Below are 27,633 nucleotides of genomic sequence, written 5' to 3'. Positions count from 1 at the left end.
AAAAGACTGACACCTGACTTTTCCAAAGAGAGATGGAAGTAGAAGAAAATAAAATGATATTTTTTATGTGCTCAAAGAAAATAATTGACAGTTTAGATACATGGGAAAATATCCTTCAAAAACAAAGGTGAAATAGATAAACAAAAACTGAGAGAAATTTGTCAGTAGCACACTTACACTAAAGGAAATACTAAAGGGATTTAATTCTTCATAAGGAAAGAAAATTTTCCAGATGAAAAATAAAGATATATGAAGGAAAGAAGAGCAATGGAAAGGGGAAATGTATGGGTTAATCAAAATAAATATTAACTTGCAAAACAATAATAATGTTTTTATTGGAGTATAGAAAAATTTCTACAAAAATTTATGTAGAAATAAAATGTATAACAATAATAACAAAGTAGGAGGGGGTTTAATAAAATGAGTATTACAAAGTATTAGTATCATGTGAGAGGTAGAACAGGTATTAATTCTTAGTAGACTATAATAAGTCAAGAATGCCTGTTGTACTTTTGAAGATAACAGGTAAAAGAATGTATTATTAGGAATTCCCTGGGGGTCCAGTGGTTAGGACTTGGTGATTTCACTGCCAAGGGCCCGGGTTCAATCCCTGGTTGGGGAACTAAAATCCCACAAGCTGAGCAGTGTGGCCAAAAAAAAAAAAAAAAAAGTGTTATTAACAAACTAAAAGAATGGGAAAAATAAAATAATAACGAATACATTATATATCCAAAGAAAGGCAAGAAAGATGAGAAAAAGTGAACATAAAACACAGGAGAGTAAAATGGTTAAAATAAACCCAAACATATCAATTATATAAAATTAAAATGATCTACTCTAAAGACAAAGATTATTATATTAATTATATATGTTGCTTACAAAAGAAAAAAATTAAATATAAGGACACAGAAAGACTGAGTAGGGATGGAAAAAGATACAGCATGAAAAATCTAACCCAAGGAAAACTTGGTGTAGTTAAAATTAATATACGGGAAGGTAGACTTTAAGGCAAGAAGCATTACTAGAGTTAAAGAGGGACATTCTTCATGATAAAAAAGTCTGCTGATCAGGAAGGTATGATGATTCTAAATATGTATATTTTTAATAAAATAGTCTCAAAATACATCAAAGAAAAATTGACAGAATTACAAGGAGAAATAAATAAGTTCAGGGTATCCCAACACGCTCTTGGTGGATGTGTCAAGAATACAAGGCAGCTCTTCACTCAGGCCATTTCCCAAGAGGGCTGAGTTTGCAGCAAGAAACCTTGAGGGGTGAGGACACACCTCCCTCTGGGACAACAAACAGGTTTGCTTGCTGCTTACGGTAAAAGTGGGGGATTCCCCAGTGCTCCTTTCCTATAACGCAACCCATGACTATGCAGGGACGCATTAGGGCCCTCCATGTCACCTCTGTGGGACTTGGGGTGCAAGAGGAACTGTTGCAAACAAACATGCTGATGCCCATGCTCCTTGCTGTTGTGTGAGTGCTGCAGTCTTCCGCTTCTCACCCAGAAGCCTTGTGTCGTCAACTTATTACTTATAAATAGGTAAAGTCAAATCCTAAACCTAAGAATATGTTACTTACAACAGGAAAACCCTAAATATAAGGACCTGGAAAGTTTAAGTAGGAGAATGGAAAAAATATGCCATGCAAAAAGCAACCAAATGAAAGCTGGTATAGCTATATTGTTAGACAGGGTAGTCTTTAAGGCAAGAAGCATACCTAGACTTAAAGAGAGACATTTCTAAATAATTGAAAACAATCCATCCATCAAGAAGGTATAATAATTCTATGTTTGTATGCTTTTAATAACATGGTCTCAAAATACACAAAGCAAAACTTGATAGAACTAAAAGAAGAAATAAGCCTATAACACACTCAGATGTTTTTTAAAAACACACCTCTCTCAGTAACTGACAGAACAAGCAGACAAAAAAAAAAAAGTGAGAATATAAGGGATTTGAACAAAATAATTAACAATTTATTAACACTAATTTATACGTGTGTGTATATACATATGATGGTACCTAACTTCTACAGAATACACAATCTTTTCAAGTGCATGTGAAACACGTACCATAAAAGTCCTGACAAATTTCAAGGGATTTTCATCATACAGAGTATGTTCTCTGACCATGGTGGAACAAAGCTAGAAGTTAATAACAAAAAGATAAGAAAGATGCCCAAATGCCTGGAAATTAAGAAACCCACTTCTTAAAAGGCATTTTTGTTTTTTTTTTTAAATTGAGGTGAAATTCACATAACATAAAGTTAACCATTTTAAAGAGAACAATTAAGTGGTATTTAGTGCATTCACAAGTTTGTGTAACCACCACCTCTATTAAGTTCCAAAACAGATTCAAAGAAAATGAAAAAATGTGTTTGAAAAAGTCCCAATGGAAATTAGGAAACATCTTGAACTGGATGTTAATGAAAACATGATATGGGATGTGCGCGATATAGCTAAAGCTGTGCTTAAAAGTTATTATACATTACTTTTGCCCATATAAATTTTAAAATTCAGCTTAAATGGACAATTCCTATAAAAACACAACTTACCAAAACCAACAAGAAACAGAATAGTCTTATACCATTAAATAAATTAAATCTGAAATTTAAAACCTCACAAAAAAATCTCCAGGCTTAGATGACTTCACTGGTAAACTGTTCCAAATGCTAAAAAAAGAAATAACACCACTTTTTCAAAATCTCTTCTGGTAAAAGAAGAAGGAGAGAATACTTTCAACTCAATTTATGAGGTCAGCATAATCTTGATACCCAATCTGATAAAAGTAATATCATCATCTTAATAATTATAGACCAATCTCTATGATTCTCACAGATGCAAGAATCCTAATAAAAATATTAGTAACTTAATACAGCAATTATTTTAAAATTATTAGGAATGTGAGGTCACTTTAATATTTGAAAAACCAATCAATGTGAGAACCTCTGCTTCTGCTCATGAAATAGTAACTCATCATCCCACTACAATCAACTAGAAAACTGGACAAAATATACGAAGCAACTATTTTCAGACGTTGAACAACAGGCAGCAAAGGTCTTTGATCCCTGAAAGAAAGGAAACAAAACAAAACAAGGTGAGCCCTGTGATTGCCTTGGCTTTTTGCCGAGAGGTAATTTCCAAACAGCAGCACAGGGAAGGAGAACCTAAGTAGAAGCCCAGCAGTCTCACCAACTTTAGGAACTAAAACGTGAGGAGGTTGAGCTGGGTGGAATTTGGGGGCAGAGTCTATGAAAGGAGAGAGTTATGCATAGGAAGAACTCCAGAAGTCTGAAGAGGGGTCCCCTCAAGTCTTTGGCTGAATACTAATCTATACATGCACAGTGTGAAACTCCATGAAGTCAATCGAATAACAACTACCTGGGAGCTATAAGCTAAACATTTACCAGAGCTCACATGAAAATCAAGGTTTAAATTTCTACCATCTCGAGTAGAGACACCTCATTGAACACCTGGGGCAGTGACCACAGAAAGGTCACAATTTAGTGACAGAGCTAAACTAGTCCTAGAGTAAAGTACTCTACACCTGTGTAATAAAGCTTAAAAACAAACATCAAAAAGGTCAACTAATACCCACAAGTCACTGCCTGCTAAAAGAGACTTCAACAGTCTTTAAAGGAAGACAACAAAATCCAAACATTCAACAACATAGCATTTTTAATTTCCAGTATTCAACTAAAAAGTTATTCGGCATGTAAAGAGTAGCAATTTTGGCCCATGACGAGAAGAAAAAAAAAAATCAATAGAAAAATAAACCAAGGGACTTCCCTGGTGGTTAAGAATCCGCCTGCCAATGCAGGGGACACAGGTTTGAGCCCTGGTCTGGGAAGATCCCACATGCCGCGGAGCAACTAACCACGTGCGCCACAACTACTGAGCCTGCTCTCTAGAGCCCGCGAGCCACAACTGCTGAGCCCGTGTGCCACATCTACTGAAGCCCGCGTGCCTAGAGCCCGTGCTCTGCAACAAGAGAAGCCACCGCGATGAGAAGCCCGCGCACCACAACAAAGAGCAGCCCCCCCCCGCCACAACTAGAGAAAGCCCACGCGCAGCAACGAAGACCCAACACAGCCAAAACTAAATTAAAAGAGAAAAAAAAAAGGTTGAAAAATAAACCAATGCAATTCACCACATTAACAGAATAAAGGAGAAAAAGCATATAATCATGTTGAGGATACATTGAAAAAGTATTTGTGAGATTTCAACATCCATTCATGTTAAAAACAATGACAACAACAACACTTGGCAAACTAGGCATAGATGGAAACTCTCAAAATCTGGTACAGGGTGTCACAAAGACCTATAGCAATAGGTGAAATATTAAAAGCTTTGTCCCTAAGATTGGGAGGAAACAAAGATACTCATTTTGATTGCCTCCATTCAACACTGTACTGGAGGTCTTCAATAAGCCAATAAGCAGAAAAGGGAAGTAAAAGGCACAAAAATTAAAAAGGAAATAAGAAGTATAATGATCAAAGAAGAAGAAATAAAACTACCATTATTCACATATGACATAATTATGTATGTAGATAACCCAAAATAATCTACTGTCATACTATAATAAGTGAATTCAACAAGATCGCTACATACCAGGGCAACATACAAGAAAGATACTGTATTTCTATATACCAGTAACAAATAATGACAAAACATAATAAAATGTAGTTTTAAAAGTACCATTTATAGTAGCATAAAAAATCAAATACGAATAAATTTAACAGAAGACGGCCAAAACCTTTACCTAGAAAACTACAAAACATTGAGATTAAAGGAGGCTTAAGTAAATGGAAAGAAACACCATATTCCTAAATGATAAAGACATCAATTTTCCTCCAAATTCATCTATAGAATCAATACAATCCCAATAAAAATCCAAGCAAGTCTTTTTTTGCTTTTTTTTAGAATTGACAGGATGATTCTAATGTGTATACACAGATTAAGAGTGGCCAATATCTTGAAGAATATAGCTAAGGGAGAATACACAACCAGATGTCAAGGTTTAATGTAAAGCTACAGTAATTAAAACAGTTAAATGTTGGCACAAGAAAAGAAAAATATACCAATGAAACAATTCCAGAAACAGACCCACACATATACAATTACTTGATTTATGACAAAGATTACAGTATAGTGTGTTGAGGGAAAGAACGATCTAATAAATAGTGCTCAGTTAATCTTGATCCCTACCTCATGTCATTACGATCTATTTGAGAAGGCAGACCAAAAAAAGCACATTTTGTATGATTCCATTTTTATGTAGCTCAAAAGCAGGCCAAAGTACCCATGCCCAATATTCATAGTACCGTGTCAATTTAAGAGAACCACTTGACCAATTTAATTTCTCAAGTGTCAATGACAGTTGACATTCATGGGTCTTTTCACCAAAGCTACGACTGTATTTCTGCAGAGGAAACACATTCTCTACTTGCTCAGATGAGCCCATTCATTTAGTGAGCCCAACTAGACCAAGAGTTGCAATGGCCACCTCTAAAAAACCGCAACGGATTTCCATAATTGCGTAAGAGCATCTTGCTTTGAGTTGTTTTAGAAACAGACGTTCGCTCCTGGGAACTTGAGCTCACACAGATGTTCTTTTCAGCTCCCAAACATGCTAACGTTGGGTGTGCGGCAGGTAGAGTTAAACTGGAAGGCTGAACCAGGCATTCCTCATTTTACTGCACTTCACTTTATTGCGTTTTGTAGATACTATGTTTTTAACGCATTGAAGGTTTGAAGCAACCTTGTGTCAAGTTAAGTCTATCAGCGCCATTTCCCCATTGGCATTTACTCACTTTGTGTCTCTGTGTCACATTTTGGTAATTCTTACAATATTTCAAACTTTTTCATTATTGTTATATTTATTACAGTGATCTGTGAGCAGTGATCCTGTGTGTTACTACTGCAAGAAGATTATGACTCGCTGAAGGCTCAGATGACGGTTAGCATTTTTTTTTTTGCAATGAAGTATTTTAAAATTAAGGTATGTATGCTTTCTTAGACATAATACTATTTAGCATACTTAACAGGCTACAGTATAGTATAAAAATAACTTTTATATGCACCGGGAAACTGAAAAAATTAGTGTGACTCTCTTTATTGTGATATTCAATTTATTGCAGTGGTCTGGAATGAACCCACAATATCTCTGAGGTTTGCCTATAATGGTAATTTAAAGTGCAGGTCTTGGTAAATTCTAACTTTTCCCTTATCATATATTACATTCTTTTAAAACTGTTGTTATTTAACCTGTTCTGACTTGGCCTAAAACTAAAACAGCTTTAGGATAATTAGCATTTTGGCACTTAAATACTACTTACTATAGCCTCTCCCCATTATATGTTTCTCATACCTTTTTCAATCCAAAACAAGTATTAATTTGGCTTTCACCTGTAAGTATAAACACTGTAACATTAAAGCATATTTTTTCATAGACCTCTTATTTTCTATCCTGATTTTGGCAACCTGGTCTCCTCTCTGGTATTCTAAGCCTGAGAGGAATTCTTTAGTAGGCTTGCCTTGCTCATCTGTGAAATATTAAGTGTGGCTCCTTCTACTTTGATTTGTTTCAAGCAAATAAGTTTAAAGAACAGCAAGGTAAGGGATTTGCCTGAATGTCAGATGGTGGTTCTGGTCCCAGTTCAACTAACCATAGTCTCCTAGGCAAACCACCCAATGCCTCAGTGTTCTCACCTATGAACTATGGCATTGTTGCCTGACATACAGTAGGTACTCAGTCTATGAATGCACAAGAATTAGGTAGTTTCAAAGACATCTTCCAACTTTTTACTATTTTTAATTCAATTCACTTCTGTGAAAAGTAGTCAACCAGCAAAATAAAATGCAAATTAACTAGCTCTATTCTTGTTCCGCTACTATTCTTCGGGAAGTCTGGGATTAGAAGAAATCAGCACTGGAAAGTGCTACTAGAAGAAAAGGGGTAATGAAAATACCATAATACAGTAACCACATTTATTGTAAATAACTGAACTAAAAACCAGAAGAAAACTCCCCTCAAAATGAACCAATGAATGAGAGTAGAAAAAGATATTTTATATGACCACTTCCTATCAAGAACTCTTGACTTTTTTAAAAAGGTCAATAAAATCAGTTTCTCAAAAGAGCCATTTATATTAAACAAGGTATCTCCCAAGGAGAAGCAGCTACCATTGAGGTTCTTGCACTTAGATTTGCTGCAAGAAGAGTGTTGGGTAAATGTACAATGTAAGTCAAAGACAGAGAAAAAGAGGATGGTGGGGACCATTATCTCTGGAGATCAACCAAGAGAGAATTCAGCATGTCCTATGCAAGGTAACTTTTGGGGTCCTTTATCTTACATTCTTCTTTAAGGAAATTTTCTTCATATTTGCCTAAATTTTCTTCTATTATTTCTTGTTCACCCCTATTTACCATACTAAATCTTTTCCCTTTTTGAAACAGACTTTTAAAGAAAACAAACAAACATTTAGAGAACTGAGAAAACAAGACACGCTGGAAATACGGACTGTTCTTTTACTGCACAGTAAGAAATGAGAAAAGGTTAGTGTGAAATCCTGGACTCTAAAATTAAAATGTAAAGAGAATGCTCAGTGACCTTTTCTTAGAAGGCTCACACGAACAAATGTCATGGTACATTGATCAAACTTGTATTCATTTGTATTTTCAGGATGTTGCTATTAATACCATGTGACACTCAACAAATTACACTATAATATGACATTCTGTCCAAATCACTTCACCTCTACATTCTTCTTCAGCTGTGTTACTTTAGCCTCTGGTTACTTACGGAAAAACGATGTATTAAAGTCTTATTTTTGTAGGGGAGGGAAGACTTTACCTTCTTAGGTCTGTACCTGGGGTCTGTGAATTAAACTGTCAAAAGACAAATTAATAGGAGAAACAGCATGCAAATTTAATTGATGTTTTTAACTTTACTTCCAGGGGCCTACACAGAAAAGTAAAAATTCCCCCCAGAAGCTGTTAGGCTTTGAAGCTTATATACCATTTTAACAAAGGACAATAAATTATGGAGAAGTAAATAGGCAAAAAAAAAAGGGGGGGAGTTTGGGCTTTTAGGGGTGGTAAATTGTGGGAAAGTAAATACTCGGGGAAATTAATGGAAGATAAGGGTCATTTTAGTAAGGTTTGTTTATGCAGACTCATTTCATAGCATCATCTCTGTGTCCGGTGATAAGGGTTGGTGTCTTCTTCCTGGTACAGGAGAGAGGGGACACCTTTACAAATGGAAATTTATGTCATCTTTACGAAGGGAAATTTATGCCCTGCTTTTAGGCAGAAGCACAAGGATAGAGAATACTTCCTGTATCTGCTGTTTCTCAACTGCCTTCAGCTCAAAATAATCCTTATGACAAAGTAGCATATTGGGGCTGGTATATTCTTATCCCCTTAATTTTCTAAGGGGGAATCAAAGTTCATTTACTAATGTAAAAATATTGGCTCCCAAACTGTTCTGAGGAACTAGTTCTCTAGAATGTCTTATTTTTAAAAAAAAGAAAAAGAAAAAGAAAGAAAGAGTTCTATGGTCAAATAAGCTTGGGATAATCAAATGCTAGATTAAACAAAGTTAACATGATTTTTTCCTGCAGGAAAGAACCTTTAATTAGCTAACAATGCATTGTTATTCTGCAAATGGGGAATGATAATTAATTGTGTTCCTCAAACTTATTTGACCATGGAACATGTTTTTCAAAGTATTTTTGAAGACAGGTGGTTTTGTAACATATGTTGAGAAATACTGGGATTAGGCATCTTTTATACGTAAGTGCAAAAGTTTAAGTAGCTAACGAAGTAAGTGTAAGCCAAAAGGTAGAGCTGGCAATAAAGCTGGCAGTCAGCTGTAACTGTGCTGCATTCTGAGTCATGTTCCAGGGGACTGAGCTCAGGATTGTCCCTATGAAGAAAAAAAGTGTCCAAAGCTTCTGGCTACTGCTGAATTAAAACCCCTTCTCGGGCACTGAAGAACAGCAATGGATAAAGAAAAAATGGTCTCATGTGCTCATTTCCATCCTTGGCTCGGTACAGCTCCAGTTGTATTATTCTTAAACATCTATTAACATGATTGCTTCATAATTACAAAGGCTAACTGCCAAGCATTTTCCACAGGAAGCAAGGCACTGCTTGTTTTTAACTGCTCTTCTGGTGCATGCAAAAGGGTCAGCGTTTTTTAAAAAATCTTTTTTATCTTATTTTAATTGAAGAAACATCTCTAAAATACCATGTGAGTGACTGCAAGATAAAAAGGAAAAAGCACATTCAAGCTAGGTAAGTGCAATAATATAGATGATCTTGGGGTGGGGGAGTACAGGATACGGAATTGATGTTATCAATATATCCCAAGCACAATGGTACCTACTATCTCCATCTGGGTAGGCTGTTCTGCTAGAAATTTTAATTTCAGCAGAGACCATCCTCAATGCTGCCATGGGCTGATTTCGAGGTTTCCAATCAGTAAATTTGACCCTTGATCTTCAAAAGTCAACTGCCACCATGTGTTCCCTTCTTAATCCTCCTCCATGCTCCCTGGATAGGGGCATAGCTACGCACTCAAGTCAGAGGACTGGCTGGCAATATCCCACACTGTCTCAAAGATTTGGGGGAAAATGGAGAGGGTGGGACTGGTATTTACCGAGCACCCAGGTGCCAGATGTTTTCATAAACATTACCCCATTAACAAACAAACAGATCTTTCCCCCATTTTGTAGATAAAACTGGGACTTAGAGAGGTTATAACACTTGTCAAGGTCAAACCAAATGCTGATGAGCAAATTACGTAAAATTTGAGTCAGGTCTGGATGAGTCCAAAGTCTGTTTTACAATATCATGTTGTCCCCTGATCATAAAAACTTCATTTTTTATAGGAGCACAAATGGCCCATTTATACCATTTCTCTCAGTATCTAGCAAAATATCAACTTTTATCATCGCACTAACTTCAAGAGACCTGATAATATTTAGATCTTCTCATTCATTTGCCCAAATCAATAGAGCTATTTATTCTCAACTGCTGGTAATGTACTTTCTTAACTCAGCATTTTGTGAAAAAAAGTCTAAATACTTGAATTGCTTCATTTCATGCTCTTTCTCTTGGCATGTGTCTTTTTGGTTTGCTTTTAAAAATAAACTCCAAAATCATGACATATTCAGATATGAAAAACAGGATGGAGAGCAATGGGAACACTAATCTGAAATGGTCACCTGGCTAGAATAACTGTGTCTGTAGTAATCCCAAATTAAATAGAAAAATTTTGAATTTATGAAGCAATTACTCATGTGTGGTTGATTTAAAAAAAAAAAAAAAAAGGCACAAAACTGTCCTGGACTATAGATTGGATTCTACTCCAGTCTCCCACAGTTGCCACCCTGGTTAAGACCATCTGATTCAGTTTCCTCATTATTTAAGATTAGAAAAGATCTCTTAAGTTCCTTTAAAAATTCCACAGTTCTATAGTCAACTGCAGTTCACTGGCCTTTCCAGTGAATAAACAATTTAAAATAATGCAGGTCCCACTTTCATCATCCCTTTCTTAATCTGACAAAGGCAAAGGAATTATTCATCTTCCAGTTACAATTTTCTTTTTAGTGTGATAGAAAATCAAGCAGCAGAGAAAAAAGTTCAGTCACCCAGCTAGACAGAGTGATATACAGTGTTAGGAAAATGGTTTATTTAAAGAGAAAGCAGCACAGCAGTTTTGCTTACTTTGGTTGCAGGTATCATGATTCATTTCCTCTAAAGGGTAGAGGGAAAAAATCAGTCTTTTCCAGGAAAGACAGTAATATGGTAAAGCTTCTTTCCCTCTTGCTTAGCCTGATACTATATATTCACAAATGAAAATAATTCTGAGTGCAAGTCCTCATACACATGCCCATAACACCTGCTTTCAAATTCTTATACTCAGAGAAATTATGTAGCAGACCATTTGGCTCCATCCTAACTCTGATAACAAACAGACCTAGGTTTCCTACGTTCGTTTCCTTGGCATTTCACTCCCCTTATTATCCCATCACTTTCATCTTCCCCTTCCCCACCCAACACAATTGTTGATGCTGCAAGGAGCACTGTAAGACAGGAGTCTAAATTATACCCACCACAGACTGGTAAACTTAAGCAAACATTAGTCACTCAAAAATATCACTGACTTGACTTTCTGGGTTTAATTTCCTTATGAATTCATCATTGCTTCAAAATATCAAGATGAGAAGCACTGGTCTTGTCATTGGCAGTGTGCAATTCTTGCTTAATTCTTCAAAAGTTCGTTGGACACGGTCAAGCCTAAAGGTAGATGCACTAGATTTGGGGAAATGCTCCCCTTAGCCACTCTAGCAGATGTGGGAATGGGGAAGAGAACTAGTGGGCAAGTTCACCCTCCCCACATACACATATTCATCTCTTCTCTGGTCACCATGCCCAGGGACTTATAAGCAAAGGTCCATTGTCAGAAAACAGTCATACTCACTGTAAACTCTACCATCATAGGATCACCATTCTACCTCTCATTCATGTGAGGACAGCACAGTAATCTCAGTACAGCGCTTCTAAAACTACAAAGTGCATATGAATCACCTGGGGACTTTGCTGTAATGCAGATTGAGATTTAACAAATGTGGGGTAGAGCCCAAACTTCTGCATTTCTTACAAATTTCAATGCAACACTGATGTTGCTGATTTGCAAACCATACCTGAGTAGCAAGGTCCTAGTACAGATGCCTTCTCAAATCTGGAGCACATTTTACCTTAAGGTCTCCTTATGGCTGGTTATCTATCAAGAGAACTAAACAGGGCAGAAAACTCAGAAGCTCTGCATTGGAAGAAATCCATCCTGAATACAGGAATTAATTAAGTTCACTGATTTTCACTGCCCAGACCCTGGACCTTTGTCCCTGCCCAAATGGATCTGCCAGATCCTTCCTGCTTAGATGAATGACAAATCTTGGCCCAGCCTCACCAGCCTTATCTGATATCATTCGGCCAGCAACTCAAACATTAATTGTGTAGCACCTGCAAAAATAAAAATGCAGGTTCCTAGGCTCTAACCCTGAGATTCTGATTCATTAGGTCTGGAGTGGCCCCCAAAATAAAGAGACATTCTAGGTGATTTTACACATTCTGAGATTTGGGGGAAGGAAATGCATGTCTTCTTTAATGGATCGGAGCAACTTATATCCTATGGTGTAGATGCCTTTCCATCAAGGAAGACAGCAAAGAAAGGAGGGACAGAAAGAAACATGACTTGAGCATCTTACATTATGGTAGAAGAAATGATTTCCTCCCCAATTTGGACACTTGCTTGAGGTAATTTGTATTTAATTCCAGTATATTTTGTCCTTTTCTTTAGAGAAGTTCACTAAAAATGTGAACTATTACTCTGTAGAAAATTCTTTTAATGTAGATATGATTACAGATATAGTTATTTAATAATCAAAATATCAAAGAAATGGTTATTTACTCTTCTGACTGAACAAATAAAATTGGAGTTGTTCACACACATTCTTTTTTCATATATACAAGAAGACAAACATTGAGATCAGCTAACAAAAATAAGGACTGAATATTAATTAGTGCCATTAAAATGGCAGAAGCATATGTAAAATACAAAAGGTAACTTTACCTAGACTTTATAAATGAAATGTCCTCCCTAAGAAGGGCTACGGTTTGGCTACTTGGTTTCTCTGGGGGCGGATGTGGCATCTTGAGGGGTGTTATTCTCCGCTGGTACAGCTACAGGTTCTGCCACAGTAGCAGTGATCTCGGATTCAGTAGGGATGGCCTCTGAACTGGAACTGGCTCCTGTGTGATTGGGGATGGTCTCAGTCTGAGAGGCTGAGGTTTCTTGACTGGAGCTGGCATCTGTTAGACTAGGTACAATGTCAGCTTGAGCAGGCGTGGCCTCTTCTTCTGTTTCCAATTCTGTTTCCTGACTTTGAACTTCTTCACCTTCTTCTACCATAGCAGGTGGTAGCTGTAATAAAGTCTAAAGAAAAAAAAAAAAAAGAAAGAGAAAGAGAGAGAAAACATCAATGAATCCAAATAGAAAGACACTGGCTTATAAAGTTAAGTTCTCACATTAACATTATCTTCCTAATTGATACTGTCACTCTAGAATTCTCCAAAACACTGCTGGCCATTTTCTATTACAGATGTAACAACTCTGATGATAATGGCCTAAGTTTTACTGACTCCATGGAATATGCCTCTATAGATATCAGATAATAATGATGAGATCATATATTACATCCTCAGGGAGAAAAACAATATCAAAAGCTATTAAATTTTTTAGCAAAGGAATTTATTGTAACACTCTGGAAAAACAGTGGCTGATTAGGACTGACTGCCACACCAACTCAAGAAAGGACCAACTTCAATCAAGGAGCCCTGTGAGGGGTGAGAAGGAACCAAGCCTTGAGACAAGGCCATGGCAGGGAGAGAGCAGCAGGGCACAAGGCTTCTGTCCCACTTAACCAGAACACTGGAGCAGCTCTATATGCCTGGCTTCCCTTTTACCCCATGGCAGCCTGGAGCTAAAGCTGGGCTTCTCTCTTCAGGAAGGAACTGTTTCTCTTGTTGGAAACTGAAAAAGTTTTAAAGTAGTATTCACAATGGCAGCACAAAATATGAAATACTTAGCAATAAAACTAACAACATATGTATAAAGCCTGTATGCTGAAAACTGCCAAACACTGAGGAGAGAATTCAAAGACATAAAGAAGTGGAGAGAGAGATCATATTCATGGAAAGAAGACTCAATATTGTTAAGATGTTAATTTCCCCAAATTGATCTTAAGCAGTAATACTCCAAAATCCTAATCACAACCTCAACATGCTTTTTCTGGGGGTTGAAATAGACAAGCTGATTCTAAAATTTATACAGAAAAGCAAAGGAACTAGAACAGCCAAAACCATTTTGAAAAATAACAAAACTGAAGGACACACATTATCTAATTTCAAGATTTACGATAAAAAAACTCTAACAAAGGTAGTGTAATAAAGGCAAAAAGGAAAGATGCAAAGATCAAAAGAACAGAATAGAAAGCCCAGAAGTAGACTCTCACATACGTGGCCAATTGATTTTTCTACTAAGACAACAAGGTGAGATCCTAAAAGTTCTCAACATAAGAAAAAAAGGGCTTCCCTGGTGGCGCAGTGGTTGGGAATCTGCCTGCCAATGCAGGGGACACGGGTTCGAGCCCTGGTCTGGGAAGATCCCACATGCCGCGGAGCAACTAGGCCCGTGAGCCACAATTACTGAGCCTGCATGTCTGGAGCCTGTGCTCCGCAACAAGAGAGACTGCGATAATGAGAGGCCCACGCACTGCGATGAAGAGTGGCCCCCACTTGCTGCAACGAGAGAAAGCCCTCGCACAGAAACGAACACACAACACAGCCACAAATAAATAAATTAAATTAATTTAAAAAAAAAAGAAAAAAAATGTGTAACTCTGTGTGGTGAAGGATGTTAATCAGATTTATTGTGGTGATTGTTCTGCAATATATAGAAATAGCGAATCATTATTTTATACACCTGAAACTAATATAAAATTATATGTCAATTATATGTCAATTTGAAAAACTGCTTTTTTTTTTTTTTTTTTTAATTTTTTTTTTTTAATTATTATTTTTAATGCTATTCTTGTCTGCTTACATTCTTTTTATTTATGTATGTATGTATGGCTGTGTTGGGTCTTCGTTTCTGTGCGAGGGCTTTCTCTAGTTGTGGCAAGCGGGGGCCACTCTTCATCGCGGTGCGGGGGCCACTCTTCATCGTGGTGCGCGGGCCTCTCACCATCGCGGCCTCTCGTTGCCGAGCACAGGCTCCAGACGCGCAAGCTCAGTAGTTGTGGCTCACGGGCCGAGTTGCTCCGCGGCATGTGGGATCTTCCCAGACCAGGGCTCGAACCCGTGTCCCCTGCATTGGCAGGCAGATTCTCAACCACTGCGCCACCAGGGAAGCCCGAAAAACTGCTTTTTTAATCTCAAAAAAAAAAAACAAAAAACGACAAGGCAAGTCAACAGAGGGAAAAAATAGCCTTTTCAGGAAATGGTGCTGGAACAACTGGATATCCACACGCAAATGAGTAAAATGCAACCTTACATTGCACCATATAAAAAAAAATTAACCCACAATGTACCATACCTCTAAATAGCAAATTAAACTATAAAACTTCTAGAAGAAAACATTAGAAAAAAAAAAACTTGAATTCTGGGTCAGGCTAAGTTCTTTTAGAACATAGAAAGCATGAATCACAAAAGAACAACTTGATACACTGGGACTTTGTCAAAATTTAAAACTGTTGTTTTCTGAAAGACACTTAAAAATGAAAAAACAAGTCACACACTAGGAGAAATTATTCGTAAAACAAACATCTGATGAGGAACTTGTAGTCAGAATAAATTTTAAAACTCTCAAAACTCAATAATAATACAACAACCCGAAAAAGTGAGTGAGAGGCCTAAACAGACACATCCTCAAAGATATGCAGATGGTAAATAACCACATGAAAAGATGGTCAACATCAATTGTTACTAGAGAAGTGCCAATCAAAACCACAATGACATGATACTATACATAGAGAATCCTAAAGATGCTACCAGAAAACTCCTAGAGCTAATCAATGAATTTGGTAAAGTAGCAGGATACAAAATTAATGCACAGAAATCTCTTGCATTTCTATACACTAATGACGAAAAATCTGAAAGTGAAATTAAGAAAACACTCCCGTTTACCATTGCAACAAAAAGAATAAAATATCTAGGAATAAACCTACCTAAGGAGACAAAAGACCTGTATGCAGAAAACTATAAGACACTGATGAAAGAAATTAAAGATGATACAAATAGATGGAGAGATAGACCATGTTCCTGGATTGGAAGAATCAACATTGTGAAAATGACTCTACTACCCAAAGCAATCTACAGATTCAATGCAATCCCTATCAAACTACCACTGGCATTTTTCACAGAACTAGAACAAAAAATTTCACAATTTGTATGGAAACACAAAAGACCCCGAATAGCCAAAGCAATCTTGAGAACGAAAAATGGAGCTGGGGGAATCAGGCTCCCTGACTTCAGACTATATTACAAAGCTTCAGTAATCAAGACAGTTTGGTACTGGCACAAAAACAGAAATATAGATCAATGGAACAGGATAGAAAGCCCAGAGATAAACCCACACACATATGGTCACCTTATCTTTGATAAAGGAGGCAAGCATATACAGTGGAGAAAAGACAGCCTCTTCAATAAGTGGTGCTGGGAAAATTGGACAGGTACATGTAAAAGTATGAAATTAGAACACTCCCTGACACCATGCACAAAAATAAACTCAAAATGGATTAAAGACCTAAGTGTAAGGGCAGACACTATCAAACTCTTAGAGGAAAACATAGGCAGAACACTCTATGACATACATCACAGCAAGATTCTTTTTGACCCAGCTCCCAGAGAAATGGAAATAAGAACACAAATAAACAAATTGGACCTAATGAAACTTAAAAGCTTTTGCACAGCAAAGGAAACCATAAACAAGACCAAAAGACAACCATCAGAATGGGAGAAAATATTTGCAAATGAAGCAACTGACAAAGGATTAATCTCCAAGATTTACAAGCAGCTCATGCAGCTCAGTAACAAAAAAACGAACAACTCAATCCAAAAATGGGCAGAAGACCTAAATAGACATTTCTCCAAAGAAGATATACAGATGGCCTACAGACACATAAAGAATGCTCAACATCATTAATCATTAGAGAAATGCAAATCAAAACTACAATGAGATATCATCTCACACCGGTCAGAATGGCCATCATCAAAAAATCTAGAAACAATAAATGCTGGAGAGGGTGTGGAGGAAAGGGAACACTCTTGCACTGTTGGTGGGAATGTAAATTGATACAGCCACTATGGACAACAGTATGGAGGTTCCTTAAAAAACTACAAATAGAACTACCATACGACCCAGCAATCCCACTACTGGGCATATACCCTGAGAAAACCATAGGTCAAAAAGTGTCATGTACCACAATGTTCACTGCAGCTCTATTTACAATAGCCAGGACATGGAAGCAACCTAAATGTCCATCGACAGATGAATGGATAAAGAAGATGTGGCACATATATACAATGGAATATTACTCAGCCATAAAAAGAAATGAAATGGAGGTATTTGTAATGAGGTGGATGGAGTTAGAGTCTGTCATACAGAGTGAAGTAAGTCAGAAAGAGAAAAACAAATACAGTATGCTAACACATATATACGGAATCTAAGGAAAAAAAAAAAAAGGCCATGAAGAACCTAGTGGCAAGACGGGAATAAAGACACAGACCTACTAGAGAATGGACTTGAGGATATGGGGAGGGGGTGGGGTGAGATGTGACAGGGTAAGAGAGTGTCATGGACATATATACACTACCAAATGTAAAATAGATAGCTAGTGGGAAGCAGCCGCATAGCACAGGGAGATCAGCTCGGTGCTTTCTGACCACCTAGAGGGGTGGGATGGGGAGGGTGGGAGGGAGGGAGATGCAAGAGGGAAGAGAAATGGGAACATATTGTATATGTATAACTGATTCACTTTGTTATAAAGCAGAAGCTAACACACCATTGTAAGGCAATTATACTTCAATAAAGATGTTTTAAAAAAAAAAAAAAACCACAATGAGACCATTACACACCTACTGGAATGCTAAAATAAAAAGACCAAACGTAGTAAGAGTGTGTGAGCTCTCATACATTGCTGGTGGGAATATAAAATGGTACAACCACTTTGTAAGACAGGTGGGCAGTTTCTTAAAAGAAGTTGAATACATACTTACCATACTATCCAACCATTCCACTCCTAGAAATTTACCCAAGAGAAAGTACAAAGACTTGTAGGAGAATGTTCATAGTAGCTTTATTTGTAGTAGCCAAAATTGGAAACAACCCAAATGTCCATCAGTGGATGAATGGGTAAACTTGGTAATCTGTATAATGGATTACTTATTCAGCAATAAAAGGAAAAGGACTACTGATACATTCTGAAACATAAATGAATATCAAAATAATGCTGAATAAAAGTAGGAAAAAAGAGTACATGCTGTATGAGTCTATTTACATAAATGTCTAAAAAATGGAGACTAATCTATTGTGACATAAAGTAGATCCTTGGTTTCCTGGAGAAGGTGGAAAAGGAACTGGTGAGGGACGAGAGGGATTATCAAGGTGTACGTGGAAAACTTTTGGGGATAATGGATATGTTCATCATCTCGATTATGGTGATGGTTTCATGGATGAATACAAATATCAGAACATATCAAATTGTATACTTTAGATATGTGGAATTTATTGTATGCCAAATTATATCTACAAAAGATGTTTTTAAAATATGGATGTTACATGAATAGTAATCTACTTTGGTTTAGCTGGTTTCCCGCAAGGAATCAAGTATGTTAAAGATTTATTCGGCAACAGAGAAGATTCTACAGCAAGAAAAATACGAGTCAATTTGGAGAAAACTTACCTGATGATAATGATGTGTGGTCTGTATCAAATGCATATACATGTTGTATACAAAGTTTGCCATCTGGGGCATATTCTTTATTATCTGTACTTCATGAGATGGTCTCTCTCCATTCTAGAAGACGGCAAAAAGAAAGTTAAGTATAATCACTTATATGTGGAATCTAAAATATGACACAAATGAACTTATCTACGAGACAGAAACAGACTCAGAGACATAGAGAACAGACTTGTGGTTGCCAAGGAGGGGGTGGGTAAGGGAGGTATGGATTGGGAGTCTGGGATTAGCAGATGCAAACTATTATATATAGAATGGATAAACAACAAGGTCCTACTGTATAGCACAGGGAGCTATATTCAATATCCTGTGATAAACCATAATGGAAAAGAGTATGAAAAAGAGTGTATATTTGTATAACTCAATCACTTTCCTGTACATCAGAAACTAACGCAGCATTGTAAATCAACTATACATCAATAAAATAAATTTAAAAAAAAAGAAAAAGAAAGTTAAGTATAGAGTGAAAGACACTGAAAGCTAACACTTCAACAGAAGCCCATGTCTCCAGCTTATGTATGAACACTACTTGACTATTAGGTTTTGGAGGAAATAACAACAGTAAGAGGACATTAAGATGTAAGCGTTAGAGTCGAATAAGGATTTCATGAAGAGAAGTGATTCAATTTAAATTTAGAAAAGGTAGAGATGAGGAGAGAGCTAAGAGTCAATAGCTTTTAATATAATTTCAAGTTGGTAAGTAAAACATGAGTTTTGGTCTACTAACTAATGTAGAAGAATTCATAAGAAATAAGCAATCATTTGAATAGAAAAAAAAAAATCAACATGGTCTAAAGTAGTGGTCTCCAATACCACATATGCTCCAAAGGCAATTGTCAAGGCTATTCACAAAGAAAATATTAAAATTATTCTTCCCATTTATGCTTTCCTAAAAAAATAAGAAGCTATCATTTATTATTACTTAATATATAGACTGTTAGTCATGAGGGTTAATATTTGCCAGTTTTCTTTTTTCGGCCATGCCATGCTGCTTGTGGGATCTTAGTTCCCCAACCAGGGATCAAACCTGTGCCCCCTGCTGTGGAAGCGTGAAGTCCTAACCACTGGATCGCCAGGGAATTCCTGCAAGATTTTTTTTTCTTTACTAATAAAGCGTATGGTCAAAAATGTTGGCAATAGTAGTCTACGGTGTAAACTTTGTAGTATCCATCAGAACCATGTGGGGAAAGTGTTAAATAACAGAGGCCTGGGCTGTAGCCCCCAGTGATTTCGATTCAGTAGGTCTGAGGGAGAACGAGGTGATTCTGATGCAGTAGCTTCTGACAACAATCTGAGAAACACCACTCTATCGGTGTAGGTAAAGTGGTAAAGCAAATGAAGAAAACAAAATCTGCACTTCTTCTAAACCATCTGAGAATAAAGATTAAGAATTTTCTTATTTAAAGTCAATTGTAAAATTTTTATAAAGTCTCATCCTTTCTTACTGTACAATTCAGAAAATCATAGAGGTAAAAAACATATCAAGAAAAAGGATTTTACCTTAAAGTGACAAATTATTTAAAGCACATAAAGTTAGAAATATTTAGTACATTAAATAGCATTTCTCAGAATTAAGCAGGACGGTGATATTGCACATAAGCAGGTGTTCTTTGGACGGTGGTCACTTTCTGTAACGGTCACAACTTCTGTGTGCAAAGACTGCCATGCTGTTACAACTATGGAATATTGCCTTTAAAGCATGGAAGTCTTTCTGTTTGTTTGTATTTGCATATTTTCTGGCGGCTTTGCTGGAAGCAGCCTCTCCTGAGATTCAGGGCTGCTCAGTCCTCCTCACCCCTCACACTGTCTCCTGAGCAGAGGATGGGGAGATGTTCCCAGCCCTCAGCCCCCAGGGCTTGAGTCCATGGTACTGCCTAGAGCACCGCTTTCCAAACCTTCTGTTCCTTGTTATTGCCTCCAGGTGTGTCTGCAGCCCTTGGCTAGGAAGCACCTGGAGAGTGTGTTAAACCTGAAGATACCTAGCCTCTGTCCCAGACCTCTCATCAGCAATGTGCCTGTTTAATAATCAGTCCACAAAAGACTGAGAACCTCATAGCTATAGGACTGTGTCCAGACCTCAGAGCCTGACACTCAAGGCTGCACATGGTCCCACCCCATCGTATCGTTCCATCCTTTCCCTTTTATTCCTCCACAGCAGCATTTCTTTTATTGAAAGGAAAAAAAAAATTTTTAAAAAGTTCTTAACATTATTACAAAACAAATGCACAGAATTTAACTTTATTTTTTTTTTAAAAGAGGGGTGGGGGGAATACCCTGGCAGTCCAGTGGTTAGGACTCCATGCTCTCACTGCCGAGGGCCTGGGTTCAATCCCTGGTCAGGGAACTAAGATCCTGCAAGCCACACAGTGTGGCCAAAAAATGAAAAAATAAAAAAAATTTTTTAATTTTTTAAAAAATAAAAAAAAAGAGAGGTGGGGAAAAGAAGTATACTGTGAACGTTTAAGACAGTTTTATTTAAAATTCAATGGACCGCCAAGACATTTCATTAAATTAAAAACACACACAAGCCCAAAAGTCTATAGTATGCTGACCTTCATGTAAGAAAGAAAACAACATAAGAAAATAAAGTTACCTGCTCCTTTGTGCAAAAGTAAGGCTAAGCCAGAAACTGAAGAGATAATGTTACCTCTGGGAGCTGAGGGTGGGAAAGGGAAGAAAGAAGGGGAGATAGGAGATGGGTAGCAGGGATGAGGAGAGAGTGGCACTTCTCTGAGTTAAGTGTTTGTGCTGTTCCCTGACACCTTCCCCCAGAATGCAAGCTTCTTGAGGGTTCTCTAAGAGCTAAACCAGTTATTACTCTGTTATCAAGTAATTAGCTAAGTTCTCCTTACAAAGCTGAAGAGAGGCAGTATAGTATGATGATGATTAACATGGACTCTGGAGTCAGGTTGCCTGGGTTTTTAAATCTTGGACTCTCCATCTACTCAGATGCGTGGCTTAACTACTTAACTTCTCGGATCCACAGTTTCCAACATATGGAAAGTGAGGTTAATAAGAAAACCTATTGAACAGGGCTGTTACTGAGATGAAATAAGATAACGTATGTAATGTAACATTTATTGAGTACCCACCATGTATCAGGCTATTAGCTTTGACATACATTATTTTATTTCCTATTGGTAACCTGTTCAATAGGTTTTCTTATTAACCCCATTTTCCATATGTTGGAAATTGGATCAGAGAAGTTGCCTGATATGTGGTGAGTACTCAGTAAATGTTAGCTGGTGTCATTATTTTTACATAGAAAATCTTAATTCAGTTCCTTAGCATAAGCAGCACTCTAAACCAGTGTTCAGATGATTTATGTGATGATGCTCTTTGCTAACGTGGTCACCTGTGGTCTTACCTTCCTACTGGTTGGGAAAGGTTCTGTTGGAATTATATGCAAATGAAGTGGGCGGGCTGTGAGCTGGCTGAAAGCTGGAGTTAGTTCAAAACAGTTTTGGAAGAGGGATACTCTGGCGAAGATATAAAGTCCAAGTCTGGCTCTAGACATGGCCACCACTAAGCGACGGACATCCCTTTGAGAAACAAACAAAATGAATTAAAACATATCAAGATTAGTAACATATTTATGCAGCCTTTTATTTTTAAAACATATTCCAGTAAATATTCCTGTTAAGCTGTGGCAATAGAGTTAAGCTTCTTAAAAACTTAACAGAATAAACATTAAGTTAATCAATGCTATGTAACTAGTTAACCAAGTAAGAAGTTAATGCTTTATTACCAACTTCTAGGTTTTTTTTGGCGGGGAGAGGGTGGGGAGAATCACAAAATAACCAATGACTGATTAAAAAGGTTTAAGTTGCTATACTAGTATTACGATATAGTTCGGTTGTCAGTTACCAATTTACTGTATCACCACCATTGAGTCAATTCAAACCAGCCCTTGCTCCATTTCACCTACCAAATTCCCACGCTCTGTCAAGGTTAATGGGTCAAATTTTACTTCCTAGATAACTCTTATCATACTGTTTTATACTTATTTATAATAATAATTACAAATACAAACAGAAATACAGTATGACGAATGATATAATAATACCATCTCTTATTCACGCATTTACTCTAGTACCTACGCCCAATGGCTGGACTATATAATAGGTCTCAGTGTTCACGTAAACAGTAACAAAAATGCCAAAATGCATGATCCAGCTATACATGTAGCTGATGTATGATGGCAGTTTTCTTTATCTTTCAGAAAGAATATGTTCTTAAAACTTTATCTGAATTTACTTGAATCAAATGAACTTATTTACAAAACAGAAACAGAGAATGAACTTATGGTTACCAGAGGGGAAGTGGGGTGGGGAAGGATAGATTGGGAGTTTGGGATTGACATGTACACACTGCTATATTTAAAACAGATAACCAACAAGGACCATGTAAAAAAGAAAAAAAAAATTACAAAAGAGTGGCTGTGTGTAAAAAGAAAAAAAAATTATAAAAGAGTGGCTATGTAAGTTTAATTTCACTTCACTATTAGTTAGAATGTGTTTTAGTAAGAAAATATAGTTTTGGTTTCAAATACAGAGGACAGCTTGTTTTCTTGAGATGCTCTTAGACGGCTATTTAAATTTGCGAGTATTCTACAAAAGAGAGGACTTTCATGAATAATAATAAAATCTGGTACAGTCATCCCTAACTCCTGAAAGAAAGTGTTAAAGAGTGTTACAGAGATCAAATGTAACAAAGATCATATAATAACCAGACAGAGAATCAGGAATTGGAATATTTATCAAATGGCTTTTCTTTGTCTCTGCATAATGCAAGATATTTGGGGAATACCTCTAATTCAGCCTCATTTTCTATTGTTTTGTGGCCTTGATAAGGATCTAGTTTCCCTTATCAGGAGGGACTGTGCAACATCATCTATAATAGCAGTTACGTTGAGGGGGTATCCCCGCCTCCCAGCAACCCAAACTAAGAGAAGTTCATTTAGGTATGAGGAGAAAGCATACCCATTTTCAGTAGCTTTGAGGAATTTCTACGTTTGTGACACCCTGGATTCATGAAGGAAATGTCACCTTCTAGGTCACTGCAGGCCAAATTGTTTTTACTTCCTCCACATCCCTTAGAAGCCCGAGGGGTCACGCTATAGGTGGGTGGTTCCAAAACTAGTAACTGGATGTACAATGCTGGAAATACTTAGCATGAGTTCTCACCTAAGTATTATAAACTTAATAAAAACACTGTTAAAACAATGTTGTCAGGGAAAAAGGTGGGGAGGGCATGGTGGAAGGAGGTGACCTAAGCCGTTGTTTTCATGGTAATCCCTGTATTATGATATTCAGTTCTCCCTTTCTCATCCAGAAGGCTCTATCTCTAGGCAGAGCAGTGACAATGAACCTGTTCCTCTGAGGAACTTTTCCCTCCAGTCCTTAGTACTGTAGGCCAGTTAAGTGGCTCTACTAAGCTCGATCTCCACTGTACATGAAGAGAGTTAGACTAAAATCTTCTGCAGAATCCAATGTAGGTATTTTCCAAGGACATGTATAATGTCTCCTCCACTGGATTCTAAGCTCCATGGGGACAGAGATAACGAATGTTAGATTTACGACTATATATCAAGAACCCATCGCATTGCCAAATAATAGGAGGATCTGGGAACATCTGTTAAATGAATGACCAAACACTATAAACATAACAAACTACCAGGCAAAAAAAGTAAAGGGTGGCAGCATGAAAAGCCAGGGTTCCTTGGAGCTGTATCTTGAAACCAGGGCAATGAGAACTACCACCTTCTTTCATAGTCCCCAGAAGACGGCTGGACAGAAACAGCACTGTTAAACAACAAGCCATCACTCTGATAGAGCCCCTACAAGGAGACAACACAGGAAAGTTACAGTTCCACTGCTTTGCTCTGAACAAGTCACAAGCATTTCTATTTGTAGCTGGTCTATTCAAGTCAGTAGGGACAAGAACAACGAATGTTGGAAAAGGAACCAGAAATGTCTCACTATTCTAGCTTCTAAACAGCTCCACAGTGTCCTAAAACAGGTCTCTGGAACGGGCGCTGGACGCTGAATAGCCTGGCTCCTAAACAATCACCTGATTAGTCTATCCTGGATGAAAAAAAAGATGTGGGTAAAAGAAGAAAGTCAGGCACTTGGGAAAACGGCTTAGCAGTTTCTTAAAGGGTTAAACATAGAGTTACTATATGACCCAGCAATTCCACTCCAAGGTCTACACCCAAGAGAAAGGAAAACATACTTCCACACAAAACTTGTACATGAATGTTCACAACAGCATGAGTCCTAATAGCCAAAGAGTAGAAACAACCCAAGTGTCCACCAACTGATGAATGGATAAAAAGTAAAAAATTCACACAGAAAATAATGAAATATTATTTAGCAATTAAAAGTAATGAAGTACTGACACATGCTACAACATGGATGAATCTTGAACACATTATGCTAAGTGATTTCATTTATATGAAGTGTCCAGAATAGGCAAAGTTATAGACATATAGTAGAACAGTGGTTGCCAAGGGCTTAGGGGAGAGGGGAGGGGAATAACTGCTGACAGGTATAGGGTGATAAAAATGTTCTAAAATCGTGAAGATAGCTGCATAACTATGAATATACTAAAAATCACTGAACTGTACACTTAAAATAGGTGAATTGTATGGTATGTGAATTATATCCCAATAAAGCTATTATTAAAAAGAGAAATATGGAAGAAAGTAGGTTTCCTTGGTCTCTTGAGACTTGAAAAAACAAAATATTTTACTACTTCCTAGAAAAAGAAAGATATGAAAGATTGTTCTACAAACCAAAAAATTCTATGAGGAGTTTGATAAAATTCTAGCTAAGATACCTAACCTACCTGGATAGTTGAATCGTAAATCATAGGTCAATTGACTTTCTCCCCTCTATGCTTTAATAACACTACCACCATCACCAGCAGCCCCTGAAGAAGAAGCTAGACTTCCAAAAGGGAAGTTGGCAAATACAAAGAAGACTAATTTATCTGGATAAAGAAAATTTAGATATGTAAGACAACAATGAAATCAGGTTCTTTTTTAAGCCTTCATTTATAAGCATTTTATTATCATCATCTTTTTATTTTTTTTTAAGTTTCCAGAAGTCAGGTAAAAAACAGCATAGAAATAAAGTCATGGGAATGTGAAAAAGACAAAAGCACTACAGCGTAAGAAAAAAGGTGGGAAGGGGAGGAAGCAGTATTCACGTATTCATACTGTGAGTTTGGGTAAGAGATTTTAATTATGTAAATCATAATGATACCCTATGCAGCAGCAGCTATAAATTTCAACGTGGAAATGGAACCGCTTTTTAGAAAAGTTAGTCTCCAAAACATGTTTGACACTTAAGTAAAAACACACTGTATTTTAGAATGCTATAGTATTGAAACAATTTCTTGAAACATTACATCATTGTTTACTCTTACATAAAAGTTATCGGTCTAATGGAACCTGATCACTCTGGGTTAAGCACCGAATAGATCCTGACTTAATGACAACATTATGAGAGCTTGCAGAATTTTCTTTTTATATCCATCAAATAAAATAATAAAATGAACTCTCCTTATAGTTTTGCTAGTAAGTCATATGAGATGAAGGTTTATATAAAACTAAATGGCTGCTTTGTAACAAGGAGACATTATTCCCATAAATCTCCAGCACATAAATACATCACAATAAATGATAAAAATATATTACTGTTTGTTTTGACAATTCTTAATCCTGGGAGAACAAATGGTTCCTTTATCCTAACACTGAAGCTAAAAGACTGTGTAGGGAAAAGTGAGAAATCCTGTGCAATGAAAAGTTTACTCTTAGACTTTTTACCACTTTACCTCCTTTAATTTCTGACATTAAGTTTCAAACAGACATAGGAGATACATATATACATATATATATATATATATATATATATATATATATATATTATGATTAAATGCTATCTCTGACTGTTCCTGAAGAGTAAAAAAGTTAAAATTACTAAAACATTTAAGATTCAAAAAATTCAGAAGCAATGGCAATGACTAACTAACTATACAAAGAATATGATACTGCTACAGTCCAACAAAAAGCACCAAAAGTTGCCATAACAATTAATTACACTTTCAACATAAAATTTAAAACTACTTAGCCACAGAAGCTCAAAATTAAAGCATACAGTAAAGTTCAACACTATTATGAAAATGTTTCCTTACATACCTCAGATGGCCCACTGCCCTGGTTCGTACTAGAGAAAGAAGAATATAATCATTCTGTTGACCTTGAAATCTGTCAACGGTTGTCACCTGAGGCAAAAAAAAAAGGGAATACGGTATATTTTCAAAAGCAAAAACTCTAGAGAGATCATTTAAATAAAGTGCTAGAAATAAAAATCTTACCCTTAAAATAATCAATCCCAAAAGAACATGACTATATACTTGGAATTGAAAGAACAAGTTAATGAACACTATGAAATAAACCACGGTAACCAGATTAGGCTATGTCCCTATGTTATTCACACTTACAGCACTCATCTTTAACTCTGCAGATACCTAAGTAACTATTATATTTGTGGAATTAACAATCTTCCCCCTACTAGACTACTCAGCTCCATGAAAGCAGGGACTGTTGTTCAGCTAATTATATACCTGATATCCCAATTTGACGCCCAGCAACATTTTAAATGTACAATTTGATAAATTTTGACAATATATACTCCCAAATAACCACTACCACAATCAAAATTTCCATTACCTCAGTCCCTTTTGTCATCAAATCTGTATCCCCCAGCCCCAGGCAACCACTCATCAGCTTTCTGTCACTACAGATTATTTTGTTGCCAGTTCTAGAATTCCATAAAAATGGAATCATAAATTAGAAGTTCATACCTTTTTACTGGTGAATAGTATTCCACTGAATGAATATACTACAATTTGTTTATTCATTCCCTTGTTCACGGAATTTGGGTTATTTCTAGTTTAGGGCTATTTTGAATAAAGCTGCAATGAATATTCATGTATAAATATTTTTGTGTAAATATGTTTTTATTGCTC

The 27,633-nt window shown here is 36.7% G+C and overlaps 1 protein-coding gene across 3 annotated transcripts in view; it reads right to left on the bottom strand.

Moving 5' to 3' along the window:
- Positions 1-2,372: 2,372 nt before the first annotated feature.
- Positions 2,373-27,633, bottom strand: part of AQR (aquarius intron-binding spliceosomal factor) — a 114,221-nt gene continuing 88,960 nt past the window's right edge. The window contains exons 32-36 of one of the 3 annotated variants that reach the window (XM_036842335.1): positions 26,801-26,886; positions 21,965-22,139; positions 18,541-18,654; positions 12,651-13,013; positions 2,373-3,075 (exon numbers count right to left, since the gene is read on the bottom strand). In XM_036842335.1, coding sequence (XP_036698230.1) covers positions 12,699-13,013; positions 18,541-18,654; positions 21,965-22,139; positions 26,801-26,886 — 690 coding nt within the window. In that variant the 3' untranslated portion in view covers positions 2,373-3,075; positions 12,651-12,698. Of the gene's footprint in view, positions 3,076-5,900; positions 11,814-12,521; positions 13,014-18,540; positions 18,655-21,964; positions 22,140-26,800; positions 26,887-27,633 lie in introns of those variants that run through there. The other 2 variants (XM_036842336.1, XM_036842334.1) reach the window with 2 other exon arrangements.

The sequence above is a fragment of the Balaenoptera musculus genome, chromosome 2 (assembly GCF_009873245.2).
Source record: "Balaenoptera musculus isolate JJ_BM4_2016_0621 chromosome 2, mBalMus1.pri.v3, whole genome shotgun sequence".
Classification (NCBI taxonomy): domain Eukaryota; kingdom Metazoa; phylum Chordata; class Mammalia; order Artiodactyla; family Balaenopteridae; genus Balaenoptera; species Balaenoptera musculus.
This window is presented reverse-complemented; position numbering and strand designations above follow the sequence as displayed.